At 35.5% G+C, this 11,651-nt stretch overlaps 1 protein-coding gene across 1 annotated transcript; it reads right to left on the bottom strand.

Annotated features, from left to right (window-relative positions):
• Positions 1 to 10,558: 10,558 nt before the first annotated feature.
• LOC130884131 (taste receptor type 2 member 125-like) lies at positions 10,559 to 11,582 on the bottom strand. Its single transcript, XM_057785117.1, is given in 2 exon segments — positions 10,559 to 11,387; positions 11,389 to 11,582. Coding segments are annotated over 2 exon segments (1,023 nt in total).
• Between the last annotated feature and the right edge of the window lie 69 nt (positions 11,583 to 11,651).

The following is an 11,651-nucleotide window of genomic DNA, read 5'->3' as shown; positions in this document are numbered from 1 at the left end:
ATAGCAAATATATACAAAATATCAATTATCTGACATAATAATGGCAACCTATGTTATGTGGTTACCTACAAACATTTTCACCTTCTGTTTTGCGAGGAGCACCTATTTTCATTAAGAAAAAGACAAACCCTGATGCATGGGAGAAATGGGATATGTCTCCAGATGCAAATCACTTATTAATAGTAGTTCTTCATTATGAAAAACTCTAGAGAAGAATAAAGTTAAAAGTGTGTTTATGACATTTACTTTTTCAAAATGGTGTTAGGTTTTTGTAAATGTGTTTTATACAGCTATATCATATAGTTTCACATAAATGTTCTCAATTCTCATTTGTTGTTCTTTAGGGAATCTCACTATTACTGTGTGTGTGTGTGTGTGTGTGTGTGTGTGTGTGTGTGATATTTTAAATATTATAGGTGGGAAGTCTGACTATAAAATTATAATGATAAAATATGCATGGGTAATATTGTATCTATAAAAACAGGGCTCATATGAAATGAAAAACAAGGTGTTTGTATTTGAGTCTGTCATTTCATTTGACATAAAATTGTTATTGGAATCCACTTTCCTGCAAGTGATATATTTTTGTAACTTTATATTTCTGCTTCAAATTCATATAACTACATCTATATACACATACCTGTATGTCCATTATTCTTTTAAATGTTTATAGACATCTGTGTTTATTATATCACCTGGCTATTAATTCACCATTGAAATAAGCATAGACATATGATTATTTTTGTTGTACAGTCATTTAGATTTTAATGCAATCACTACAGTTCACTGTAGTATATTATATAATGATCTTGACAAGGATTTCCAAAAACAAATTCTTTCATTACTTGAGTGGTCATGTTATTTTTATTACAATCTTAAGACTAGGAAAAAAGAGCCGGGCGGTGGTGGCGCACGCCTTTAATCCCAGCACTTGGGAGGCAGAGGCAGGCGGATCTCTGTGAGTTCGAGACCAGCCTGGTCTACAAGAGCTAGTTCCAGGACAGGCTCCAAAACCACAGAGAAACCCTGTCTCAAAAAAACAAAAAAAAAAAAGACTATGGGCTGGAGAGATGGCTCAGAGGTTAAGAGCATTGCTTGCTCTTCCAAAGGTCCTGAGTTCAATTCCCAGCAACCACATGGTGGCTCACAACCATCTGTAATTGGGGTCTGGTGCCCTCTTCTGGCCTGCAGACATACACACAGACAGAATATTGTATACATAATAAATAAATTTAAAAAAAAAAGACTAGGAAAAAATAAACAGTAAAGCATATTCACCAAAGTCATTATTTGTTCATATTCTTACCTCAATGTTTATGTACCCATGGATTTTGAAAGTCCTTATCTTTTAAATTCTGTGAAAACTTTCAATTGGAAAACTACCACAGCATGCTGAAGATTGGATTCAGTGGAAGATTTTCTGTAAAACACTGATTCCCAAAGTAAATAAAATAAATCTATGAATCCATTTCATGTCCTTGACTAAACAACAGTATTTTCTTGTATGTCTTGGAATTAATTTGGCAGTAGGCAATTGAATATATATATATATATATATATATATATATATATATATATATATATATATATATATATATATATAAAATGGTTATGAATTTTGCTTGACTTAGTGTTTGCATAACTCAAGTTTCTCAGGCTAGTATAATTTAACTCAACTTATGGAACATGTAAAAATGTCTGCAGCCATAAATGAACTTGACACCACTGTGAAAGAGCTGAATGGTTCAGTGTCACCAAGAATCAATCTTGCCAGAAATATTGGATCCAATTCCCAATTTTTGTTCAGCAATCTTGTCTACTTCTAATATCCAGGAGGATAACTATATGTTTTTCTTTGGGTTCACCTTCTTATTTAGCTTCTCTAGGATCACGAATTATAGGCTCAATGTCCTTTATTTATGGCTAGAAACCAATTATGAGTGAGTACATCCCATGTTCATCTTTTTGGGTCTGGGTTACCTCACTCAGGATAGTATTTTCTATTTCCATCCATTTGCATGCAAAATTCAAGATGTCATTGTTTTTTACCACTGAGGGAGAGGGGAGTAGGGGTGGGGAGTGGGGGTAGGGGGAGGAAAAAGGGAGGCGGGAGGAGGCAGAAATTTTTAATAAAAAAAATGTAATCCACAAAAAAATATTGGATCCAAGTAGAAAAGGTTGGAAGAAATTCTCTGGAAAGTCTTTTGCTCAAAACCTCTCTCTCTCTCTCTCTCTCTCTCTCTCTCTCTCTCTCTCTCCCTCCCTCCCTCCCTCCCTCCTTCTCTCTCTTTGTTAGTAAACTAATAATTTATTCAATCAGCTGTTGAAAACTAGCTTTTACTATTTTATTGTTCACAAGTCATAGATTAAGACAAATGCTACAGACACCAATAAAACCATCCACTGGAACACAATTAATAAAAGCTCAGTGGTGTGGGAAGTCCTTCCATCTATGTGTTGCTTTTATTGGTTAATGAATAAACAAGCTGTTTTAGCCTGTGATAAGACAGAATAGAACTAGTCAGGAAAACTAAACTGAATACTGGGAGAAAGTAGACGGAGTCAATGAGACCTCACGTAGCTTTAAAATGTAGATCCGATAATCTTTTTATCTTATCACATCTATATTTCCTTTTTCTTTTCCTTTCTTTTCCCCCTTTCTTTCTTCCTTCCTTTCTTTCTTTCTTTCTTTCATCATTCTTTATTTCTTTCTCCTTTCCTTCCTTCCTTCCTTCTTTCTTTTTTTTATTTATGTTTTTGGTTTTTCAAAACAGGGTTTCAAAATAGCTATGGAGCCAGTCCTGGAACTTGCTATGTAGACCAGACTGACCATGGACTCACAAAGTTTCATCTGCTTCTGCCTCCTAAATGTTGGAATTGAAGGCATGTGCCATCATTACCAAGGGAAAAAAAAGCTTTAAATCTAATTTCCTTTGTTTAGCTTTTTTCCTGACCATTATTCATAGGAACTTGTAACTAACACATTGAACAACAAACATCCATAAGTCATTTCTTTGGGAATGCGGGCACAGTTTTCAAGGCTACTTCCTGCTGATTGGGAGCACTGATAATCTTATGGGGCCCCAAAGAAAATTTAGGATTACGGTCAAGTCTGTGAGACTGGATCATTTCAGCCATCAGTCTTGAAGATTTTCTGGATTAACTCAGAGGAAATTGCAAAAAATGTACTCTGAAATGTTGGATCATCTGTTCTCACTGGAGATTTTTCAGGGGGTCTTCCTTGATCAAGCATTGTTTTTCTTAATCCAGAATGCATCCACAGCCTCTCACTTCCTGTGGGGAAAAAAACAAAACCTATTTTCCAAAGTAACATATCTTTACCTTAAATTTTGAAGTCAAAGTATTTTGAACAAACTTTATTTTTTTAACCCAGAATGAATCTACAGCCTCTCAATTCCCATGGAAACAAAATCAAAACCTCTTCTCCAAAGAAACATAAACTTTGACTTAAATTTTGAAGTCAAAGCACTTTCAAAATATATATGTTAAATTAATTCAGTAACATTTATAATCAAATGTCTTTTAGCAATTGTTGCTCCTTCCTTGGTGGTCAAACAATTCAAAGACAACACAATAGCATACAGTATCCAGATTCTCTGTGTATTTCCCATCTTTATATGGAAGCTAAGCTGTGGCAGATGAGAGCTTGGAGCATTAGTTTTTCTCCTGAACCCAGGTAACTAGGTTAGGGTTCCAGTTCCTAGAGCTGAAATTCCAATCCCAGCCCTGGCCAGGGCTGGTAGCTCAAAAGCGTCAGGCAAAAGGCTTTTTCATAAATTCTTGCCACAAAAAGTTGGGCACCAAAGGCAGTATGATTGATAAAAAACTTAGAAAGAGAAACTTGGGTTTAACCAGAGGATCCATAAAGCAAAACAGCCAGTCACCAGTTCTTACCTCAATCTCACTCTGAAATGGAGATCTAGCTTCCAGGAATCTCAGAATGGGACTGTGTGTGGAGAGCTGTTTCCTCCAATTTTGTAATCCTCTTTAGTGTTTGAAATAAAGGCAGGCACTGCCAGGATTCTATGGCAACTAGTGTGGCTACTGGGATTAAAGGTGCCAGTAATTGTGGCTACTGGGATTAAAGGTTTGTGTTACCATTATCTGGTCTGTAAGGCTAAATATTGGGACAATTTAGTTTCAGATCTTCAGACAAGCTTTATATATTAAAATAAGATTGAAATGCCACTACAATCCACATGTTTCACTTAGTTTGTGAAAAAAATTCTAAGCAACTATGAGACCCAAATTAATTCTGTGAAACTTTCGACAACAACGATGGAGAACTTACTAAGAATTAAATTCTTTCCTTTTTTGGCAGCAGCCTTTCAGACTATTATATTGAAAAAATATTTCCTGATTTGAATATATGTTTAATTATTTATAATTTACCAAATATATCCAGGAATTTTAAGTATAACCATGAAATCTTTTATGATTTATTGGAATTTATTGGGAATGAGGATTCTACCTTCAGAAATAAAATTGTCTACAGAAGAAAAGAATAATGTATCAACACATTTCTGTTTTAAATCTGTGTTCATCAATATAATTTAATAACTTTCTCAATAACATACGATGTATGATGCTTTATTAGGTCCCTTCAATTCTGTAGATATTGTGAAAACATCCAATTTTATATAAAATATCCTAAATAACCCTTGCTAGTGCATAGCATTGTGGTTAAGGATTTAATTTGATAAAATTATACACTACTTACTTTTGCATTGCAATGTGAAATCACAAGCAAATTTACTACAAGACAAATTGGTCATTTTATTAAAAGTTTAATATTTATCCTTGTCCATTGGACTGTCAAATTCATCAATTTTGCCATCCCTATACAGGTTTATGCCTTCTACCACTAAGCATAATGTCCTGTTATGGACAAATCTAACAAACCTTTTATTGACTTGATCTTCTCCCTGCATTTAGTTACTTCAGTGTCTAATCAGGAAGTAGCCCCTACACAAATTTCAACAGGAAACAATGTAGCAAATTAATGGCATGCAGAGTGGATTTTCAACAAACATGTACCTCTTTTTTATGGCTTATTTTGGTAAGTTGTATTGTATTCAAAAGAGTATTGTTCTAAGTCAGAAATGCTTTTACACACGTGTGTGTGTACATTTGTGTGTATGAGAGAGTGTGTGTGTATTTGTGTGTAGGTTCCTTAATTACTCTAAGTATTATAGGATATCATACATGAATACTGTATTTGAAATATTGAAACTTCTCCCTCTTCCCACGGAAGTTCTCCCATGGAAGCCTTGCCTTGCAAATTCCTGATCTCATCTTAATTGTTATTGTTACATATATGCACACACATATACATATATATTACATATAATATGCAATATTGTCCAGTGTTATAAAATATAATATGTAATATTATATTAGTGTATATGATATATATTATCTAGAAAAATAACTAGATGTAGTAGGGTATTTTCAAATGTTATAAAGTGGTAAAGAGGGAAGTTAGAATGGGAAGATTAATGGGAAGAAAAATGGGAAGACAAGTTAAAGGATGATATTGATTGGGGTATCTATATTTTGAAATGCCTTTAGAAAATTTTTGAGTATAGATGTTTTGTGTGTGTGTGTATGAAATTTAAATGGAATTACCATATCATGACCCAACTAAACCTCATATGTATTATTCCAAATAAAATCCCTAGTGCCAGAAATCAGTTGCATCTTTTTTGAGTTGTTGGCCAAAGAGTTACTATAGAACTCACTGAATACTACAGGCTATTGCTAATGCTACTGACTATACTGCAGACTTGACAAAAAAAAACATATTACAGATGGCACCAACCACTTATAGCATGGAGAGATCTAACTGCTATTTAGTCTTTAGGCTAGTGATCATCTATAGAAGTTAAGTAATCATTAATTTTACCCTAATCTGAACTCTGTGAGAAGTAATGACATCCTTACTGCATGATATGCCCACTTGTATAATCGTGACATGAATTAAGTCATAGAGTAACCAACCACTATTTTATTAAATTTAAGGCAAAATTTATGACATGGATCACATGCTTGATATTGTAAATGAGACCAAAAACCTGGGAGCAGAAAAGTCATAAGCACAAGGAAAAACTATTTTTTTCTGATATATGAGCATAACAATAAAATGATGACTAATAACAGATTGCTTTACCCATAGATCAGTGGATCAATAAGCCATCTTCAGAGAAGTTCTTGCAGTGGATAGCAATTAACACAGAAACCCACAACCAAATAAGAAGAGAGTGAAAGACTTTGGGGTTTATATCCTTGTCAGAATACCTGTCACACATCCCTCTCTGCAAGATTCAGGAATCTATATAGTAGAGGAGGTGGACAGATTGTAAGCGCCAAAGATGATGAATGACTCTTTGGGAACAGTATTTTCCAGACCCAAAAGGACCTGTGCACAAACAAATTCACAGAGACTATGATAGCATGAACAAGACCAATACCAGTACAAACTCAAAAAAAATGTCAATATGGAGAAGGGAAAATGGACTTAAAGTTCCACACCTAACCAAGAGGCTATCTACAACTTATAACTTTTGGGAGAGGGAAATCAGTTTTCTATAATGGTGATGCCAAATATATCAACCATAACCTAGGTAGGCACACACTCAGAAATAGTTGGATATGTGGATTCCATAATTTCTTTGCTTCTTTGATTGATTAGTTGGTTTTATTTGGAGATTTAGTGGTTTTTGTTTTTATTTGTTATAAAGACAAAAAGAATATTTAGTTGGCTGGATGATACAGGGAGATCTGGGAGAAGTTTGGAGAAGGAAGAAATATGACCTAAATACATTGCATGAAAATGTATACAATTAAACCACTGAACAGAACAGAAAATTCTCAACAGAAGAAGTTCAAATGGCCAAAAGATACTTAAGGTCATGCTCAACCTCCTTAGCGATCAGAGAAATGCAAATCAAAACAACTTTGAGATATCATCTTACACCTGTCAGAATGGCTAAAATCAAAACAACAAGGATAGCCTTTGCTGGAGAGGTTGTGGAGAAAGGGGTACCCTCATCCATTGCTGGTGGGACTGCAAACTGGTGCAACCACTTTGGAAATCAGTGTGGCGGTTTCTCAGAAAAATTGGGATCAACCTACCCCTGGACCCAGCAATAGCACTCTTGGGAATATACCCAAAGATGCCCTATCATATGACAAAAGCATTTGTTCAACTACGTTCATAGCAGCATTATTTGTAATAGCCAGAACCTGGAAGCAACCTAGATGTCCTTCAATGCAAGAATGGATGAAGAAAGTGTGGAATATATACACATTAGAGTACTACTCTGCGGTAAAAAACAATGACTTCTCGAATTTTGCATGCAAATGGATGGAAATAGAAAATACTATCCTGAGTGAGGTAATCCAGACCCAAAAAGAAGATCATGGGATGTACTCACTCATAATTGGTTTCTAGCCATGGATAGGGGTCACTGAGTTTATAATTTGCGATCCTAAAGAAGCTAAACAAGAGGGTAAACCCAAGGAAAAACATAGTTATCCTCCTGGCTATGAGAAATAGACAAGATTGCTGGGCAAGAAATTGGAATCTTGGGGGTGGGCTGGGATGGGGGTAAGGGGAGATGGGGAGAGAAATGTGTGAAGGAGAGGATGAGGGGAACTTGGAGAAATGGGATGATTGGGGATAAAGGAAGGTTGGATAGGGGAGCAGGGAAACTCATATCTTAGTTAAGGGAGCCACCTAAGTCAAGAGACTTGAACTTGGAGTGGCTACCAGGTGCCCAGGGCACTGTCCCCAGTTATTTCCTTGGGCACCTGAGGATAGGGAACCTGAAATGAACCTATCCTATAGCCATACTGATGAATATCTTGCATATCACCATGGAACCTTCATCTAGCAATGGATGGAGATAGAGACAGAGACCCACACTGGAGCACCAGACTGAGCTCCCAGGGTCCCAATGAGGAGCAGAAGGAGGGAGAACATGAACAAGGAGGTCAGGACCACGAGGGGTGCACCCACCCACTGAGACAGTGGGGCCAATCTATTGGGAGCTCACCAAGGCCAGCTGGACTGTGACTGAAAAAGCATGGGATAAAACTGGACTCTCTGAACATGGCGGACAACGAAAACTGATGAGAGGCCAAGGACAATGGCACTGGGTTTTGATCCTACTTCATGTTCTGGCTTTGTAGGAGCCTAGACAGTTTGGATGCTCACCTTCCTAGACCTGGATGGAGGGGGGAGGATCTTGGACTTTCCACAGGGCAGGGAACCCTGACTGCTCTTGGGACTGGAGAGGGAGAAGAAGAGGAGTGGAGGGACAGGGAGAGGAGTGGGAGGAGGGGGAGGGAAATGGGAGGCGGGGAGGAGGCAGAAAAATTTTTTTTCAATTAAAAAATAAATGAAAATGTATACATTTATGTATAATATATAAATATATCACCTTTAAATTTTTTTTTTGGTTTTTCGAGACAGGGTTTCTCTGTGGTTTTGGAGCCTATCCTGGAACTAGCTCTTATAGACCAGGCTGGTCTCGAACTCACAGAGATCCGCCTGCCTCTGCCTCCCAAGTGCTGGGATTAAAGGCATGCGCCACCACCACCCGGCCACCTTTAAACATTTTTACAAGATTTCTTATGTTAGTTAACTTGACATTTTCTCTTTGGTTATAACTTGCTATTTTTAGACACTTTCTAGATTTATTTTGTGTCTGATAGTTTCAAGTACCAAACCTACAACAGTCAAACAAGATACTTTATTTAATATAGTATTATGGATGTACCATTGTTCATGTGCTACTATTAACATATGTCAGTACTTTAAATCAATAAACAAGAAATAGGAAATCCTCTTATAAAGTACAATGCCTTTCAGCTCAGTAATCAGGAAGCAGAGGCAAACTGATCTCTGAGTTTGAGGCTAGTTTGGTCTACAGAGTAAGTTTCAGGAGAGCTGGGGCTACACACTGAAATCCTGCCTCAAACAAACAAGCAAAAAAGAAAAAAGAAAAGAGAGGAGCTCAATGGTTGGGGCCCTGTCTGCCCTTCCAGAAGACTTGGGTTCAATTCCCCGGACTTACATGGCAGCTCACAGCTGTCTGTGACTACAGTTCCAGAGAATCTGACACCCTCACACAGACATAAATGCAGGCAGAGAACTAATGAACCTAAATAAATATAAATAAATAATAAACAATAATACACATATGAGAACTGTAACAAATTTTATGAGAAAAATAGAAATTAATTCCCTGTGAAAATAATTTTAAAGAATTTATGTCATAGGTGAAGCTAGTATTCACCTGCAAGAGAAGTATTAAGAAGTATTCTGTCTGGTTCTATGATCTAACATCACTCTGGACTCTGAAATTATTCCTACTTCTGCAATACCAAATCATTAAAACAATTTCATTACATTTTAATATGAGACCAACAACAAAAAATGAAAATTGTCATAATTAAAAGGAAAAAATATAATGATTGTAATTACATGCAGATTATATAAACAAGAAACAGTGAGATTGACATAGAAAATTCAAGTGACAGTTCTATAAAGCCTCTGGCTGGAAGTTCAGAAAATAAATATAATCCCCATATCTTTATATATGAATTACTAGGTTCTAAACTTTTGCTACATCATAAGATCTCAATTGCTCCATATGAAAACTGACATTGCACTGGTGAACTCTGTAGTATGCATAAATTCTTAGGTTGCAGCCACATATATGACACCATCTTTCTATAAGTGCCCATACAACACGTCAATTTTTAAGTTTATAATGTCTAATTTTCATTAAAATAGTGACTTACTTCTAATTATGAATATATATTCCCAATAATGTTATGCATGATCCACTGTTTTCATTGTGAAACTAACACCCAGAGAGTAATTGAGTAAAATGCCATCATGATTCTAAGAATAACTAAAAATCATTTGAAGTGTAAGACTACACAGAAAATTTTATGAGAAATTAAGCAATTTTTCTAGATTAGAAACTATTTTATGTGTATAAAATCCATTAGTGTTATTTTTTACTGTTTATAGATGTGCACATTTACTTGTAATTTTATTATTATTATAACATTATTTACATCTATGTGTGTCATGCATATGTGGGTGTGCTTGTCTGCATGTCTGTGTATTTAGAGCTATACACTGAATGTCTATTTCTATTAATTAAACCCTTTATTCTTGATACAGGGTCTCTATAAACCACAGTTTTTTGTTTCAGCTAGACTGCTTAGTCAGATACCCTCAGGATCTGCCTGTATTTGATTAAGTGCTGGGCTGTGCCTGACTTTTAGTTGTATGCTAGGGAGCTAACCTCAGGTCTACACGTTTAAACAGTTAAAATAAATAGCATTATATAATGAACTATTTCCATAGACAATAATTGTATTTCTATATTATTAATTAATCATTTTAAAATCCTGAATAATTTACAGCCATTGAAATTTTATTAGTAAAATATTCTTACATGTAGATGTTTTATATTCTCATTCTTCTCAAAATTATTTACTGTTTCTATAGCACTTCTTACAGAATGTAAGTATCTTTACAATACATACATTGAAAATGAAGAATGAAGAAATCCTCAATGAAAATATGCAAAATTATCCCCCTCGTATGTTGGAGACACAATGGTCCAAATTCTTGGATCTTACACCTTAACACTGACAGTACCAGAAGAGAGGTCTGTCTCAGCTTACTGTTTCCCATAATCAGGACACATGAATGGAATGATGGAAAAGCAATTATACCAACAGGGTAAAAATATGTTAAAAAAATTTTCTCTTTAAAGTCATAGTTCCAAAGTTGTACAAAAAGAGAGAATGTAAAAATTACATACAGCAGGAGAAAGGCAACCACAGTTTTCAAGGCCTTTATGTGAGCTGTGGCGTTAGCATCTCTGGAACTTTTAACAATATGCTTTATCTTCTTCAGATGTTTCCACAGGGAAAAGATGAGCAGAAAAAATGTCGTCATGGACACAGTGAAAGGTATTACTGTGAACATAGTATTTGTTAATACAAGAAGTCTGGAAATGCCTGTAAAATTTTTTAGTTTGTCACTGTAAGATACATTTGTATTGAACTGATTCATCCATGTATCTATTAGTATGTTTGTTACTAAAATATTTACAAACAAGAGTAACAGAGAAACCAGCAATGCTACTGTAATCACCTTTGTAAGTCTCCACCTTAGGTAGAGGAAAATAGAGTAAGAAAAATTAGCTACTTTGAGAAAATAAAGGATGCTGAGAATGGTTGCTAGCCAGATGCTACCATGGTTAGAAATTACCCAGATAAGATTAGTTAGTATTATTGTTTTCATAAGCACTTCTACATCTGGCTACATTGATAATCATTAGGTAAGTTGACCACAACATAGTGATCCTGGAGATAGCCAGAGCAGTGAGGATATGATCCACTGAAGAGATCTTTCTTCTCTTGACCCAGTCCATGATGTTCACTAGTACTATGAATCCATTCCCCAAATTCCCAGTTATGAACTCCACATTGAACATTGTTGCAAATATCACTTGTACAGCAGCACTCATTGTCTGAAGAGAATGTTTTGTTTCTTAAATTCCCTGAAGAACAGATATTAATGCAATCATTTTGAATGC

Source organism: Chionomys nivalis, chromosome 1, assembly GCF_950005125.1.
Source record: "Chionomys nivalis chromosome 1, mChiNiv1.1, whole genome shotgun sequence".
NCBI classification, from domain to species: Eukaryota; Metazoa; Chordata; class Mammalia; order Rodentia; family Cricetidae; genus Chionomys; species Chionomys nivalis.
Note: the sequence above shows the minus strand (reverse complement) of the source record. Positions and strands in the feature narration are given on the sequence as shown.